Source organism: Struthio camelus, chromosome 3, assembly GCF_040807025.1.
Source record: "Struthio camelus isolate bStrCam1 chromosome 3, bStrCam1.hap1, whole genome shotgun sequence".
Taxonomy (NCBI): Eukaryota; Metazoa; Chordata; class Aves; order Struthioniformes; family Struthionidae; genus Struthio; species Struthio camelus.
In genome coordinates this window covers 9,314,528-9,332,028 of record NC_090944.1, presented here as the reverse complement: position 1 = coordinate 9,332,028, position 17,501 = coordinate 9,314,528, and the positions used below count along the sequence as shown (strand labels likewise).

Here is a 17,501-nt window from a genome sequence, read left to right as displayed (position 1 = left end):
TATACTTTGCAAACATTCCTGAGGTAGCAGGATGGGCTAGACTCTGGAACGGAGCGAAAAGACAGAGGGAGATACAGACTCCATCACCCACCTCTGCTGCTGAGCTGGCCTCAGGCAAGCCGTATCACCTTCTGAGCCCCGGGCTGCTGATTTGCAGAGGCAGATGGTATGTACCTGCCTTGATAATGTGCTTTGAGATATGCTGATAAGAAAATGCTAAATAAGTACAGAGGAGAGTTATTATGCTTGTGCCTCTCCTTGTAGATGCACATTTCCCTGCACTGCTTGGTATTTCCAGATCCTGTGCAACTCTGATTAGCCATAGCATTTGATTAAAGAATTGAAAGTACCTTTTAAACCCCAGAGGCCAATGAATCAGTGCTGCTGCATCTGAATTCCACCAGTACAAGCAAGATCAGAATGTGAGCCCTAGGCTACAGCCATGCTCAGATGTGGGGAACAAACCCAAACACGCCAGCCATCCTATTACCCAAGCTTTACCATCTGTTTCTGCCCAAAACTCCACCTGAATTCACCTGGTGTTCCTTGCTGGGAGCAATGGCAGAGTTTGGTATTGTAGTTTAGCTTTGCAGCCAAAATGAAGTTTTCCTCATTATTGCTCTTCTGAGCTAAAGAAACAGCCACGTTTGAGAAAAGGCGTGTGTGCAGCTGAAGTCAATGGGACTTGCAGATGGGAGCACGGTTAGATTAAAAATTGAGAATTTTTGGAAGCTTCCAGCTGGAGGGGCAGCCCCTGAAAAGGTGCGTGAACGTGAGCTGCCGCCAGGGAAGCAAGAACATTCACAGAGCTAAGTCTCAGTAGCGGTAGTATGGTTATAATAGGTCAAAGCATGGTTACAGCACAGCGTGGAGACCTTGAAGCAAATGGGAAGTAGCTAATGGTAGTAGCTAAGTGCAAGATAAAAAGGTGCTGTGATAGGTGGATGTAGCTGATTACAAAGAGAGAGCAGAGACCCGCTCACGTGGCAAGGGATGCAGAGATGAGTAGTCGGTGACACACTGTGCGGGATTACGTTACGGCCGTATAACTTAAGGGAAGGGAAGGGGGGTACGAGAATCAATTTAAAGGCAATTGCCTTGTCCTCAGACTGGTCGCCTCACCGTGTGTCTAGCAAGGGCCTCCTATCTGTCACGTGCTCTTGTGTCATCTCCTAGGGGACTAACTCGCACAACCGAGAGAGACATCCGGCATCTCCTCCAGGTGCATGTTGTGTAGTGTGTGCACCACCCCTGGAGAACCAGATTATTCTGGGGAAAGGATTGCCTTTCCTATCCCCACCAGTCCGAAGCTGGACATGGCTAGATACACAGATAATCCCGACGACTTAGTTGCATCCGAAACATCCCCTTGCGGCACAGCGACCTCTGCAATTGGTGCAGAGAAAGATGATGGTAGGAGATGCAAGCTCGGATGCAGGATGCCTGTCTTTCCTCGCCGTGATACGTGCTTTGTATCTGCACGGCCCATATCCTCAAGCTCGGATGCAGGATGCCTGTCTTTCCTCGCCGTGATATGTGCTTTGTATCTGCACGGCCCATATCCTGAGCACAACCACTCTCCAAACCACTTTGAAAGAGCCGGTTGGCACAGCACGCTTGGGAGACCTCCTGCGATGTATAATCACTGGTATAGACAGGTCCAGACATTGCAGAGCACTCCCAACACATCCTGTAAGAAGGAAGCTGAATTCAGCCCTCTAAAAAGGCCTGCAGGCAGGAGGCGAAAGGTGCAGCAGATGGTCTCAACTGTGTTTTCAACCTGCTCCATCTTGGGATCTTGCTTTATATAGCTAGGACGCTGCCAAGCCCACCTAGCAATATGGGAAAGGCAGGATGGTGTCAAACACATGCACACCCACACGCACGCACCATTATGATCTGCCTGCAAGACTGCGCGCCCTGATCTAAGGCAAGGGAGCCGGCTCCAGTCGCTCTGTGAGCCAGCCCCTGGCTCCCGCACAGGTGTGAGCGGTTCGGCTCCCATCCTTCCGCCTGTTCGCGGCGGAAACAGCCTGCTTGCGGCTGTTTCCCCATGCCCGGGCCCCTTTCTGCAAAGCTTGCTGCCCGTTCAGTGGCAAGACAGAGGCCAATCACAAGCGTGATGCCAGAAGTCTTCCCGTCAGCCCCCAAATCATGCGTTTTTTGTAGAAAGATTGCACTTTGGAGTTCCCCTTTTGCCGTCTTCTGTGGCAAAATCACTCCCGTCAAGTTGCTCCTTTTCCCTGTTCCCCATGACTGGTTATTTGCAGCAGTTTTCACTAGTCCTGGAAGTCCTTTTTGCGAGACGCTGGAGATGCTGAAGCTCGCGTGGGCACTAGGAGTCACCGGAGACTCGTGGATCCCGACAGCCCCTTGCAGGCACTGGGGGCAGCTGGCAGCTCCCTGGAGCCGTCCTTTCTCCTGGCCGGACGAGCCCGTGCCCTCAGCTTCCTCCATCCCCAGGGCAGGGTGTCGCATTTGATGGCACCGAATTTCACCGGGTTCCCGTGAAACTCCCGCGTTCCCCCCCAACTCCTGCGTTCCAGGTGCACCCTGCTCTAGGCCCCTGGTGAGCCCCTCCGGTGTCAGCGGGCGTCAGCCTTTGTCCGGAGGGGAACGGAGCTGTGTGTCCTACTTTCAGTCCTTTGCCACCATCTAGCGCCGAGATGGAGGAGAGACGGGAGGGCAGGAGAGACCTCGCCCAGCAGGTCTCCGGCCTAGGCTCACCTCCTCCAGGACAGATCGGTGCCCCTCTGGTTCTAGGTCACCCCCAGCACCGGCTGGGTCCTTCCCTTTGGTTCTAGGTCACCCCCACCCAGTATCAGCTGTGTCCTTCCCCCTGGTTCTAGGTCATGCCTGGCACCAGATGTGCCTATGCCCCCCAGTTCTAGGTTACCCCCAATTCCAGGTATCTGTGCCCCTGGTTCTAGGTCACCCCATTACCATCCTCCCAGTTCTAGGTCTCCCCCCTCTACCAGAGGTGACTATCCTCCAGGGTCTAGGTCACCCCGAGTTCTAGGCCATTCCCAGTACTGGCTGTGTGCCTTCCTCCCCCCCGCCCCGTTCTAGGTCACGGCCGGTTCTAGGTCACTCCCGGTACCGCCTGTGTCCGCCCCCCCGGTTCTAGGTCTCTCCCCACAGCGCCCCCCGGCGGACGGCGCAGTTACCCACCCCGTAGCTGTGCGCATGCGCCGAGCAGTAGCGACCCCCCTCCGCTCATTCCATGTGTCGCTTTACGGCAGCGCCGTTGGAGGTGCGGCGTTTTCACGACGGTGTGTGTGTGTGGGGGGGGTCGCTTTGCGGCGGGAGCCGTTGGCCTGGGCCGGGAGGGGAGCGAGCTGAGGCGGCGGCGCCAGCATGAGGCAGAAGAAGAAAGGTACCGGGGGGACAGTGTGTCGGGGCTTTGTCCCCTCCCCTGGCCCTGTGGGGGGCGGTGGCAGTGTGTCAGGGCTTTGTCCCCCTCCCCTGGCCCTGTGTGTGTTGGGGGGGAGGTGGCAGTGTGTCAGGGCTTTGCCCCCTGCCCTGGCCCTTTGTGTGGGGGGGTGTGGGCAGTTTGTCAGGGCTTTGTCCCCCTCCCCTGGCCCTGTGCGTGTGGGGAGGTGGCAGTGTGTCAGGGCTTTGTCCCCCTGCCTTGGCCCTGTATGTGTGGGGAGGTGGCAGTGTGTCAGGGCTTTGTCCCCCTGCCTTGGCCCTGTATGTGTGGGGAGGTGGCAGGGTGTCCGGACTTTGTCGCCTCCCTTGGCCCTGTGTGTGTGGGGGGGAGGTGGCAGTGTGTCAGGGCTTTGTCCCCCCACCCTGGCCCTGTGTGTGTTGGGGGGGGAGGTGGCAGTGTGTCAGGGCTTTGTCCCCCTCCCCTGGCCCTGTGTGTGTGTTGGGGGTGTGTGGGCAGTGTGTCAGGGCTTTGCCCCCTGCCCTGGCCCTGAGTCAAGGGCTACCCGTAACCTTGCTTGAAGACTAGGGGGACTTGGCACCCCTTGGTGAGTCACCCTTTGAACAGGGAGTAGAGACCTTTGCACCCAGGTGCTCGGGGGTTTGCCTTGCTCCTGACCTGTGCCCCAGCAGGCTGTCAGACACGCAGGTTGGGATGCCAGGGGCAGGGGAGTTCCCAGTGTTACCGGGTTTTGCCTTCATGTCTGAGGGAAACCAGCTGCGGAGGAGATATGGGGCCGCAAAGATGATGCAGGGTATTGAGGGGTTAGCAGAGGCCTGGTCTGTCCAAAACTGTGCCTGCAGAGAGTGACCAGATGACAGCAGTGCTGTGGTGCTTCTCTGGGGTGGATGTAAGCGCTGCCAAATTTTGGCACGGCTCACACTAACAAAGTTGTTAGTGTGGTTGTGTACCTAGTTATGTCCGTCCTAACAGGTTTTCTGATAACAGTTCTGCGTGTATATAACTTACCGTCCCAGCTCTTGCTAATGCAGACAGAGCTGCATAATGTGAAATAAATATATGTTAGGAAGCCAGGCTCTGCTAGTAGCAAAGCGCTTTTTCTGTCAAAGCTGATATGGAGGAACGTATGCAGTACGTAGAGCGCAGACAGTCCCTGCAGGGTGGCTTAATGGTTGGGGGGAAGCCTTGAGGAAGCTTGATGCAGCGTACCCATTCGGGGTCTCTGACGGAGGAGAGTTTCTGGAGCTGGCTTCTTCATGTGTCTTGTTCCACACTATTAATTGTCTTTAACTTCCAGTGACTTTTTAGTTCTAGCTGTCATGCACGTTCTCCATGCTGAGAAGGTGGAGTTTGTCCTAGAAGTAAAAGAAAAAAAAACAGTGATACAAGGCATTGGCTGTCTTCTGCAAATCAAGAATGAGGTGCAGGGGCAAAATTTCCTCTCTAGGCAGCAGTGCCTTGAAGTTGTAGGAAATCTTAAAAATGAATTACAAGGCAGACGCAACTTGATTGTCACGAGCAGTTAGAAAGTCCTAATATACATGTGGTTTGTTGTTTTGTTCTCATTTCAGGAGATCTCAGCCATGCAGAGCTGATGATGATGACGATAGCTGACATCATAAAACAATTAATCGAGGCTCATGAGCTGGGGAAAGATGTGAATCTGAACAAGTCAGTCATTCCAGGATGAAACTAAACAGTTGGTTCACCAGTGTGGAATGTGTCCTGTGCAGTCTGTTATGTTCAAGCTTTATTTTAAAACAATGTTTCACTTCCATAGCCTACTGTAATTTCTCTTACTATTACCTGACAATGAAGTGTATTGTAATTATTTCAGATATGAAGATTTGTAAATTTTGTGCTGATAGGAAATCATGCCTTGCTACTTTATTGGCAGTGCTCAGAGCACAAAATGGGTTGTGTTGGTGAAAAAGCCCAAAGAAACTTGCGACTGCCTTTTTGTGTCTCCATCTGCTAGTCCCAAAGTCAATTCCATCATGAGAAGGAGAGAATAATTTATGGGTAGCATAGATTAAAGCAAATTTTCTTAGCAGTGTATTACAACTGAAGCTGTTTTTTTACAGAAACTTCTTCCCTCTTTACATATGTAGAGTAATGACAATTGAATTTGGCCCAATGTCCCTATTTTATTTTCATGATATAATTGCAAACTTCTTGTGGATGCTGGAAACAAATAACAGAACTATCTTGGAAATTAACTCAGCTAGAGCCTGAGTTTGTGGGAGATCAGTTGGATGGAAGTCTTATGAAAAGAATAATTCGCTGAAAATGGGTAAGCTGGAGTCTCTGGGGCAGCTGTCACAATGTTTGGGGTAAAACCATATTTAGAAGTGAAAGGTATAGAAACTCAAAACATTGGCAAATGTTGCGTGTGAATTTCTTTTGGAGTTTATTTTCTGTATTTTAATGCCCAGCGCTGCTGCTGTGGTTGCACGGAAATGCTGTTTGCTTTTTAAGTAAGTTGCCTGGAAGGCAAATTGGAAGAACCTACCCAGGTCTCCCTCTAATAGAACAGTAACATGATAGCACTGCGGTGGAAGATGGCCGGGCAAGTCTGACTGTAATCATTGATTTGAGGTCCTTCTGCCTTTTAGGCTGAAAACCAAGACGTCAGCAAAGTATGGACTTTCAGCACAACCTCGTTTAGTTGACATTATTGCTGCTGTTCCACCACAGTACCGCAAGGTGCTGGTACCAAAGCTGAAAGCCAAGCCTATCAGAACTGCTAGTGGGGTAAGCACATATATTGTTCTTTGCATCTATCCCCGCGTAGATAAATTATACTGGATGTAATCACTTTCAAAGACGAGGATATTGAATATCCAGAAGCTTTAATGAAGATGCGCTGGCGACATTGCCAGCTTCCAGGTTATCTTTTCTGTGATGCCGTGCTCACAAGGCTCCTACTTTCAAAGCACTCAGGCATTGCATTTAAAGCATTTGGGAGAAGAGAAAGATAGGACGTGGAGACTTCATTTCATCTAGCAAGTTAGCCTGTCTTGCTTTTTTAGTTGCTCTAGAAACAGTGCAGCTTAATCTGTAGGCCCTCTCAATGAATATTCGAAGATGTTAGTATTTAACCAGTTTCTTTGAATAAGAGTTCAGTTTGAAAACAGTAATACAGGTACAGCTAATGTTGAACTGTGTGCTCTTAAGCTTCCGTATTGTATATATAGCATGCCTAAAGGCAGAGTTTAAAAAAAAAAATCAGAAACCAAAATCTCTGGAAGTGATCAGTTCTTAATAGTTATTTTTTTTTAATGTTTATGGCTAGGGACTATTTCACTAAACTCTTACTCCAAACAGTTTCTGAAAAATGAAGCATTCCAAGTTGGGCGCTCAAAATTAGCGGACGCTTGAAAATCTCCAGTGCCTCTATCTCTTCTTCTCCCTGTTCCTTGTAAAAAGGGATGATAGCATCTTATGTTGTGCTTGCGTTTAATGTGTGAAAAGCTATGTGAGACCGGACTGGAAAAAAAGGTGACAGGGGGAAGCTGTTTTCTTCTTTATTCTCTGTTTTATGTCTTTTTGTTTTTCTTTATCTCCCCTATTTTCATCTTCCAGATGTTTTTCAGTTTGCTTTGTGACACACTTCCGCCCATGCACTGTCTCAGAAGCAGCCTAAATGGTCCCAGTGAATATCTGAATGTCAGTCTGCATCTTTTGTGCTGCGTGGTTATATCAGATCTGATACAAGACACCTGATTCTTTATAATATTATAAAGAGCATATGGGAGTATATTATAATATACTCCCAGATTATTCTGACTTATGTAAATATGTAATAATGGGATTCCTATTTCTTGATATATTTGCTATAATCTTTTCTTCATGAGTTAATGCATAAATATTTTGGTGGTACACTGAGCAGAAGATATCTTTAGTCTCTTGCAAATTCATTTCTTTATATAGCCTTCCAAGACGCGCTCTGTTTTTGTAACTTCTGATACAATTACTAAAATTTCTCTCCTCTGTAACTCTGCTTATTACAGATTGCTGTTGTGGCCGTGATGTGTAAACCACATAGGTGTCCACACATTAACTTTACGGGCAACATATGTGTGTAAGTATGACACTTTGGATGACCTAAGGGAAGGCTGTTTTCCAGTATTTCTGTATGAATCTAGTATTGCAGTAGCATCCTGTTGGAGATTATTTATCACAGGCTTCCTTTCTGCGCAAGTAAAAAGTTGCAGGAAATTGGATCCAAAGTGCAAATTGCCTATACCTGCGCGTTACACTAAAGAATCCACTTATTTAATGGTTTCCGGGGTGCATTAGACAGAGTGTTGCCAGCAGGTCGAGGGAGGTGATCCTGCCCGTCTACTCAGCCTTGGGGAGGCCTCACCTGGAGTACTGTGTCCAATTGCGGGCTCCCCAGTACAAGGGAGACATGGCACTCCTGGAGAGAGTGCAGCGGAAGGCTACCAAGAGGATGAGGGGACTGGAACATCTTTCCTATGAAGAAAGGCTGCAAGAGCTGGGCCTGTTTAGCCTGCAGAAGAGAAGACTGAGAGGGGATCTCATCAACGTGTACAAGTATCTGAAGGGGGAGTGTCAAGAGGATGAGGCCAGCCTCTTCTCCGTGGTGCCCAGCAACAGGACAAGAGGCAATGGGCAGAAACGGAACCGCAGGCAGTTCCATCTGAACCTGAGAAAAAACTTCTTTCCTGTGCAGGTGACAGAGCACTGGAGCAGGTTGCCCAGGGAGGTAGTGGAGTCTGCTGCAGATATTCAAAACCTATCTGGATGTGATCCTGGGCAATATGCTCTAGAGGACCCAGGTTGAGCAGGGAGGTTGGACTAGATGATCTCCAGAGGTCCCTTCCAACCTAAACGATTCTGTGATTTTCAGGTTTTCTTCTTCTTGAAGGAGAAACCCTTTTTCTTTTATGGGCCAAACCCTACTTATATCAGTAGATGCACTTTAGTGACTATAGTAACCAGGAGAACATATGAATGGCCAAATACCAGTTGTAGTACTGTGATAGGTTAGATTTATAAATGTACCGAAAGATCCTATGCCTGTGTGGACTGTCCCTTTGAGCAAACAGGGGCAAATGACTCCTAGTAAGCTATGACAGTGGATCTTGAAGTCCAAAGGAGAAGAGAATATACGGCAAGGAGTATGTGTGTATCTTTGAATATTTTTGCACATGAGAATAGTCTGGGTGCAAAGCAGATAGAAGACTATTATGGAAAAGAAACAGGGCCCAATCTAAAAAGTTTGAAAAATGCTGACTGAGAAGGTTCAGGTGTTGTCTATAAAAAATTTGCTTGGTGTGACAACCTGACTTTGGCTGGCTCTGGAATGAGCTGCCAGGAGCTTATGGTGTTAAGGGAATAACTTCTAAAGTTTTTTTGAATGAAGAAACCCAAAACGGGGTTTACCTTGAAGTATGCTGCCTCTATTTGACTTAAGATTCTGTACACCTGAAATCTCATCTATTTTTCTAATCATATCAGTCGATCTACTAAAAAGCATTGCTTCTCCTTCCCACGTTGTCACTCCCAAAGTTTCAGTGTATTTTACTGTGAGCTGGCTAACAGAGAATGAGCTGGTTCCATTCTTGTTTTTGCATCACAGCTATTTTGTTTGAGATGTTCAAGCTAATTACTTATGTGAAATGTCTTGAATTAGATTGCATAACTTTCACCAGGAAATTAATTTGGCCATGGTAATTTGGTAATTAATTTTATAATGGTGACAGATGGCTTGGGCTGAGTTTGCAGGGCGGGCAATGAGGAAACTAATCAATTTTACTGAGAATGGAATGTGTCTGACTTGATAGAGATGGAATTTTTTTGTCTCTGCGTTTGAGATCTGCACTGTAAGTAACAGTTAACTGACTGCTCTGTTACCTTTTCCATTGGAGGTGGGTATTACTAAAGTTGAAGGTGTTGTCGACCTTTTTGTGTCAGGTGATCGCTGAATGCAGAAGGACTGTAGATTGACCGTTAGTCCCATAGCCCTCAGAAGAAAACTAAGGTCCCTTCCGAATACTTTATATTTCTTTTGATTACTGGCTATGGAGAATAATCCATGTACCATTCTACTCATGGCTAGCAGTCGTTCTGTGATAGCTGCAAGTCTGTCTTGCTGTGTCACAGAAGAGGAGTTTCAAACAAGTCTTTTAGGTTCACCAATAATAACTTAATACTAAACTGCCATGCAATTATCCAGAGTAGGTGGGGCCTTACTCTTTTTAAGTAATCTTAGTGTGCTGTATTCTTTAAATAGCATGTTCTTGAGTTCAGAAAACAAATGTAAATGGGCTTTCACATTATCAACATTCTTAAATTCTCCTACCTTTTGGAAAGGAAATGCAGACTTTTTACCTAGATGGTGTCTCCATTTTCTGTCTTTCCTTGCAAAGCCAAAGTTTTACTTTGTATCAAATGAGGCATTTTTTCTTTGATTGAGTGGAGGAAAATACTTAGAATTGTTTGTGTTTGTAAAACTACTTTTAAAAAAATCTCATGGTCTGTTATTAGTCCAAACTTGTAGGGCAGCTTCCTGAAATAATTTCAAGTTCCAGGGATATGTTCATGGTACATTTTTGCTTCTAGTAAGTCTTACCAAATTGTTTTTATGTGCATGTAGTCATTTAACAGGTCTGAACTGTTCTTTGACCTCCCATCTCTCATTAAAATTAAGTGAAAAGACTTTTTGCACTACTCCGTACTTAGGAACTGAGCCTGTATCTATTTAAAAATGCTCTCAATGTTAATAGATACTGCAGAACTACTGTCTCTAGTATGTGTGTTCGGGCATGTGCTTCTCAGCCTATGCTTACACTGGGTAATGCAGAAACACCCAAATTCATTCATCCTGTGTTCTGAGCTAACCAGTTGTGAGTCAACTTTAGTCCAGAAGCTATATTGCAGCTTTAAGATACTATAGTGCTTGAGCTAACAAGGCCTTCCTTTTTTTGGGGGGAGGGGGAGGGGGGGCAGAAGGGCAATTCCTCGTTACTGTGGACAGACTGTCTCAAACTTGTGTTTCCCTGTATTTCTCATCAGAGATGGACTGCATGGAGCAGTGTCTGCTCAGCCTGCACCCTCTTGTACCTGTACCTCAGACAAACTAAGGGAGTCATTGCAATTAGCTGGTTTGTCTGATGCCTGTTTTCTATTTTGTAATATTTGCAGATACTGCCCAGGTGGACCTGATTCTGATTTTGAATATTCAACACAGTCTTACACTGGATATGAGGTATTACTTCTGTTTGCTATAATGCATTGTCTACATTCTCTACAAACTTTGATTAGACTGCTCTTTGTCTCTACGATTTCATCCTTGTTGTAAGAATAAGCAAAAGTAGACTCCATAAACTCCGTACTGAGACCTAAAGCAGCTTAACTAAAAGACTGGGAATTCTTTTCAGTTCTTATAGCAGTTATTTCTTTCTCCTGACCTTTCTACTGTTTATACCGCTTGCAGAATGCTTTAGAGCAGGAGTGAGCAGCCTGTGATTCTGAGCAGGGCAAATGCAAATGCAGCTCCTGTGTTGCGGCTGCATTGCATGATTTCCTGCTGTGGGAGCTGCTCCTCATCTGAATCCCCCAGCTGTGGGAAGTAGTGACTAAGTAGGAGCAGCTGGAGGTGATATAGCTGTTTCCTGTGGGATGCTGCTGCATGCCTTGCTGCATCTCCTAGAGGAAGAGCAGGAAAGTGCAACTTTCTACTTGTGAACCGTTTATGGAGCAACTCTTTCTCCTTGCTTTCTTGGGGTATGTAGGAGATGTCTGATGACTCTGGCAATGTGAAAGTGTTGTTATGTAGTTTATGGAGTCAAGAGAGGCTGGCCACCTCAGTTTGAAAGGCCAGAAGGTAACTTTTACTTCCTGCCAACTTTTAACTTTGACAAAAGTCAAAGGATAAAGTTTTTATGGCCTACTGTTTTAAGTGGCTTTGTTTAAATGCTACCTCTGATCCCTATAGGAGTTGTCATTCTGCATCAAAATTTTCCTTACTAAACATCTCAGTAGAAACACATACTTTTGCTTATGGCTCAATATGGATTTAACGGAAGGGTATAGAGATGACAGCCAGAGCCTTTCTCAGAGTTGCCCAGTGGAAGCATGAGAGGCAACAAGCTGAAAGTTTAATAGCAGGAGATCTTATTGCAGCTAAATTATTGACTAGTTTTTACAAAGCAACTGATAGCTATTGTACAGATATAAAGTAGTAAAAGAGGTAGATTACAAACCAGATTAATTTGATAAATAGGGATGCAGCCTCCTCTTAGTATGATTTTTGTCTGATATTATACATTATTTAGTGACTTGAAACTTATCCCTTAAACATTAGTCCAAAGAAAAACCTCTGTGTATATATATGTATATACCTTCTTTATAATTCATATTGTTTTAGGTGTCTTTTATATTAATTTATTTAGTCTTAACACCGTATGGGAGTTGCACATGATTAAAAGAGTCTTCTTCCTTTAGAGATTTTAGTATAAAAGATATGAAATACCAAACATCCAGCATACACCAGATAGTTAGAAACCTTATTAAGAGTATTATTAATAAGCTTACAGCAGTTAGTAATGTACAGCATAAGTTATTAGGGATTTCAATGAAAAGAGTATGTTTAGCTGAAGGAATATTTGAAGCTCAAATAGAGCTTTGGAGGACATTCCTTGGATAACTGTTGTGCAAGTGAAGAGAAATTGAAATGAACAGGACACAACAACTGGTATTTTGAAAACCATTTTGTGTTTGAGATCTGCATTATTTTTTGTGAATTATTGTACAGGTTACTTATTTATCCATCCTGTCATAATCCACTAGAAATCTGAAATTGTGTCATTCTTTTTACATTACATTACCCTATCAGGGTGTTATGTATTATGTATTTTGTTAAAATTTTCAAAAATGCAAGGATCTGCGTTCAGTTTTACAGTTGGATGGAGTCTCTGATTGTAAGTTCGAAATTGTCAGGTTTGAGTGTTTGCAGAACTGAAGCAGCCATTTCAGTGCTAAAAAATTTTATCTTGTGTGTGTGCGCGTGTTTTTTTTTAACTGTGTTTAATTAAAAAAAAAAAAAACTAAATCAATTTCTCCATCTTTAAGCCAACATCCATGAGGGCTATTCGGGCTAGATATGACCCCTATCTTCAGACAAGACATAGAGTTGAACAGGTAAGCCTCGAATGTCCTGTATTTTGGATAAGTCCTAGAGTTATGGCAGTTTATTAACGTGTGGGTGCTCCTGCCAGCCCTACCACCTTGCTCATGCCTCAAGTGTTGCATCTCCTAACTGTTATGTTCTGGGAGGTGATAGCTGAGGGCCTGCTTATCTTGTATTTTTTGTATGTTTTCATTACCCTTTGATATTTGACTAGGGGGAAGTCAAAGTAAGTGGCATTTCACAAGGTTATAATCTACCATTTGATTGGGATCACCTACTAACAGTAAAGGATCTTAAAATTAAAGCATGGTGTGTTTCGCTTTCCTTCTCTGCTTTGAAGGTTCTTAAGTATTCTCTCTGCCTTGCTGCTTTTATGAGTTTCCTTTTGTTTTCTGTCTGCATAACTTGACTTTTTCTGTGGAGGGGAACTGAGATGAAACCGTTTCCCTGAGGAATCACTTAACCACCTCTTCTAACAAGAGGAAGGGCAAATAGTTTTATCTGCTGCCCTCCAGCAATCGAGGCAGCACAGGCTGATGTCCTGAGACAAGAACTGACACAAATACCGCCTCCGTTTGAGGAGGAGGGCAGGAGGGAAAGTTGTATTGGGCAGAGGCTAAAGAACCACACAAACAAACAAGCTAGGCTGTTTCAGTGCCAAGCTGGCTTTGTTTGTATGTATATATAACCAGGAAAATTTCTCTTCATATCCTTAGTGAGTAGATCTGGTGGAAGATTAACAACTAAATCCTACAGCTTGTTTATATGATCTGCTTCTTGATGGTTTTCCAAGACAGCTAAATTTTGGACTGTGAGGTGAACTGAAAACTGGCTGAACTGCTGGGCTCAGAGGATTGTGATCAGTGGCACAAGGTCCAGCTGGAGGCCAGTCGCTAGTGGCAAGCCCCAGGGGCCGATTTTGGGATGAGTACTGTTTAACATCTTCCATAACGACCAGCGTGATGGGAGAGAGCGTTCTCAGCAAGTTTGCTGACAATGCCAAGCTGGGAGGAGTGGCTGATACACTAGAGGGCTGTGCTGCCATTCAGAGGGACCTCGGCAGGCTGGAGAAATGGGCAGAGAGGAACCTCCTGAAGTTCAACAAAGGCAAGTGCAGGGAAGTGCAGACCCCTGCACCTGGGGAGGAGTAACCTCATGTAGCAGAACAGGCTGGGGGCTGATCTGCTGGAGAGTGGCTTGGTAGAGAAGGAGTTGGGGGTCCTGGTGGACACCAAGGTGACCATGAGGCAGCAATGTGCCTTTGTGGCCAAGAAAGCCAACAGCATCTTGGGCTGCGTTAGTGTTGCCAGCAGGTGGAAGGAGGTGATCCTTCCCCTCTACTAGGCTACGGTGAGACCCATCTGGAGTGCTGTGTCCAGTGCTGGGATCCTCAGCACAAGAGAGACGTGAACAGACTGTAGCAAGTCCAGCAAAGGGCCACAAGGATGATTAAGGTATTGGAAAAGAGGCTAAAGGAAAGGTACAGGGCAGATCTTATCAATGTATTTAAACACCTGATGGGAGGGAATAGAGAAGACAGAACCAAACTTGTTTTCGTGGTCCCCAGTGACAGGACGAGAGGCAACGGGCACAAGTTTAAACGCCTAAAATTCCATTTAAGCATGAGAAAAAACTTTTTTTTTTTTTTTTTTAAACCTGTGAGGGCAGTTGGACACTGGAAGAGGTTGCCCAGAGAGGTTTTGAAGCCCACATCCTTGGAGATAGTCAAAACATGACTGAATATAGTCCTGGGCAACGTGTTCTAGGTGACCCTGCTTGAGCAGGGGAGTTGGACTAGATGATCTCTAGAGATCCCTTCCAAATCCAGCTATTCCGTGATTCTATATTAGCTTGACCCTACAGAGAAATTGTTTGTAAACAATGTTAACTGTTTAACCCTCATCTCCATTGGATAATTTATGAGTTTTGAACCTCTCATAAAAAGTAGTCTCTTCTGAACAATAGTTTATTGCTGACAGGAGACCCTACTAAAGCAATTGTACTGAATTGGGAGTTTGCTGTTTTTGTGGCAGTTGTTGACTCTTCACAATTACTGGCGTGTAGAATATTTTTGCTGTAGTGTCTTTACTACCAAAATGAGCTTTTCATCTCGGCTGGAGGATTAAAAGATCCGAAGAGGCTCTCCGTCCTGTTTTACTAGTTTCCTGTATATCCCTGAATCTGTCAGAAAATTCTGCATGAATTCAGTCTGCTCCTTTTCTCCCACAAGTTTGTAAGGATAGTTCTATATGGATTGGTGCAGACGTGAGAAAATTGTTCCTACTGGCCATATCTAAGCTAGCTTCAAACTGGACCTTGTCTGACTACTTAATCGAGATGCTGTGCTCAGATTACTCACCTGCCCTGTCCAGAAGGCCAGTTATCCTTTGCACAGTCTCTTAACCTGGCTCTGCATTTTCAGACTGGCAGCTGTCTTGTATCTGGGTGGCTGAGTATGCAAAACTCCCTGTATTTTCCTACTTTGAAGTACCATAGTAGTATTTTTCCATTTCGAGTTTCTTTTAATGACTAGCTCTGCCACGTGTGCCACTCGTACTTCTTGGCTGTGCTTTCCTTGTCATCGTCTCTCTCTAAAGTATCTTTCAAAGACTATATTCTTGCAGTAGAACAGTCATTTCTGAGGTTTTGGAGGGGCTTATTAAGAAGTCTGTGCATGAGTATTTAATGGCTGGTCATTCATAAAAGATTTAACTGCTGAAGGAAACATCTGCAGCTGTAGGAATGTCAGGGTTTTCAAAGAAGTCTTTTATCCAAAAGTCATTCGCTGGTAGTTTCTCACTGGTAATTTTAATTTTATAGCTGAAGCAGTTGGGCCACAGTGTGGATAAGGTAGAATTCATTGTGATGGGTGGAACTTTTATGGCCCTGCCTGAAGACTATAGAGATTATTTCATCCGTAACCTTCACGATGCCTTATCAGGACACACTTCCAACAACGTAGCAGAGGCTGTCAGGTAAGCGCTTCTTTTTTTCAAAAAAATATAATCATTTAAAAGTAGTCTTTAGCCTTTCTAAAGAATTTTTATTTTATCTTTATTTAAAAATAGTCTTTGGTCTAAGGAAAAATAACTGAATACAGAGTTCAGGCTTCAGTTTTTGAAAGGTAATGTTTCAAGTTAGATATCCAACTATGTATTTAGACACAGAGTATTTATAGCTTGACCTCCAGTTTTGCTGCACGTATTGCACAGCGCCAGCAGAAGATAAGGTTGTGGTTTTATCTATTTTTTTCATGTAGGAAATGCTAAGCTTCTCCTAATTTCTTGGCATTCCATCTGGACTTGTGCCTTTTATGTCTCCGCACCTTAATTTGGAGTTGTGACGTATCACATTGCCGTGAGATTTATTTGCTTCAGCTGGGAAGGGGAACTGATCCCTGCTTGGAGGGCAGCCAGACGTCAGCTCCCCGTAAGGGATGACTCACCCCTGAGAGCGTCAGCGCTCAGGAGTTCTGCGCCCCTTGCAGTTATCCTTGCAGTATTTCTGTTTGACAGGGAGTTGCTCTTGTTCTCATTTTACAGCTAAAACTGAAAAGCAGAGAATGATTTATTTATAGTTGCTCTGAGTTATTAAATATACAACTGTCCAGTACATCTTGCGGTATAAAACTGAGAAGAAAAACTTAAAAGGTGTGACATCTTGGAGCTAGTAGGTGATCATCCCCACTGACATTTTTAGTAACTACTTTGCTGTCATAGTTCAGTGCAGTGAGTTTTATTTGATACCTTTGCTGCCTACTGAGGGAAGCAGTTCTAAAACTGGATAGGAATAGGTGTTTTCTAGCTTCATATCTTACAGCTGTAATTTTGTCTTTTTTTCCTCTGGAGGGCAGCAAACACTTTTCTGTTTTTCTCTTCTGGTTTTTTTTTCCTTCTTGTCATTCAAAGACCATAAAAAAGTGCTATGCTGCTTGTTTCCAAGTGGAATTATCAAGGCAATAAAATCATGAACAAGTTGAGAAAAGAATTGCTTTTCTCTGAATTGTAGGTATCATATAGAAATACTTTTAACGGAACATTTATTTTTGAAGGCTTCCTTGAAGGTGGTGTTAATATGCAAAAGAATCTTTGAAACTACCCAGTGTTAAAATACACTGCAAAACCCATAAATATTAAATTTCATTTGCTTACGCCCTAGTTGTGAGCTCTTAAAGAACGCAACTCCTTTTTGAGGAAGGGTCGAGTTTGCAGTTGCCCGTTCAAATTAGTGCTCTGCTGCCGTGTACATCAGTGGTTCAGAATACAGTTATTCAGTGTTTCCTGCTGCAGGTCTCTAGACAGTTTTATTGGAGACAAAATTGCTTTTGGAGTAGGCTGTCCTTTGCTCTGCAGATTACTGAGGAAGCTACTCATGACGCAGATCGTGTGACCAGGTAATTTTCAACGCATAAGCAAATAAAATGACTCTGAAGTCTGTATGTTGCCTTGCAAGCGCGCAGGTTGAGCAAAGTGGAAAAACCCTGCACTAGCAATGTATGGGGTTTTTTCCAGCAGAAAAATAAAAATGTTTATTTTTGACATAAAATTCATGTTAAATGGTTGGTAAATGGAGGTAGGTGGGAGTTACTAATGTTGCACTTCCCATATAATCTAGAGGCGACAAGATTGTGCTTGAGGTGAATCAGAGCTTTTACTTTTTGTGCTTATTTTTGCGTAGAGCTGTTGTGCTACGTCACTACAGTACTGTTTTGAGATGGTCAGTAAGACTGGGAATAAACTTTCAAAGTTGAATTTATATTTCTTTGTATATGAGGATTCAGCCTTTCTCCCTCCCTTCTTCGATTAACAGAAACTGTGCTACTTGGGGGATATTGACAGTATTTTACTTGTTTTGTATTTTGGGTATTGCGTTCAGCAATACCCTGGCATCTGCTCTCCCTCGCCCCTTACTTTTAAAGAGACTGTAATAGCCTTGAGGTTTTTTTTCTGC

General features: G+C 44.6%; 1 protein-coding gene across 1 annotated transcript in view; it reads left to right on the top strand.

The window, feature by feature from the left end:
* Positions 1–3,240: 3,240 nt before the first annotated feature.
* ELP3 (elongator acetyltransferase complex subunit 3) overlaps positions 3,241–17,501 on the top strand; it is a 96,630-nt gene continuing 82,369 nt past the window's right edge. Inside the window, exons 1-7 of the mRNA XM_068936768.1 lie at positions 3,241–3,376; positions 4,963–5,062; positions 6,007–6,145; positions 7,405–7,475; positions 10,565–10,628; positions 12,494–12,562; positions 15,372–15,526. Coding sequence (XP_068792869.1) covers positions 3,358–3,376; positions 4,963–5,062; positions 6,007–6,145; positions 7,405–7,475; positions 10,565–10,628; positions 12,494–12,562; positions 15,372–15,526 — 617 coding nt within the window. The 5' untranslated portion in view covers positions 3,241–3,357. The remainder of the gene's footprint in view (positions 3,377–4,962; positions 5,063–6,006; positions 6,146–7,404; positions 7,476–10,564; positions 10,629–12,493; positions 12,563–15,371; positions 15,527–17,501) is intronic.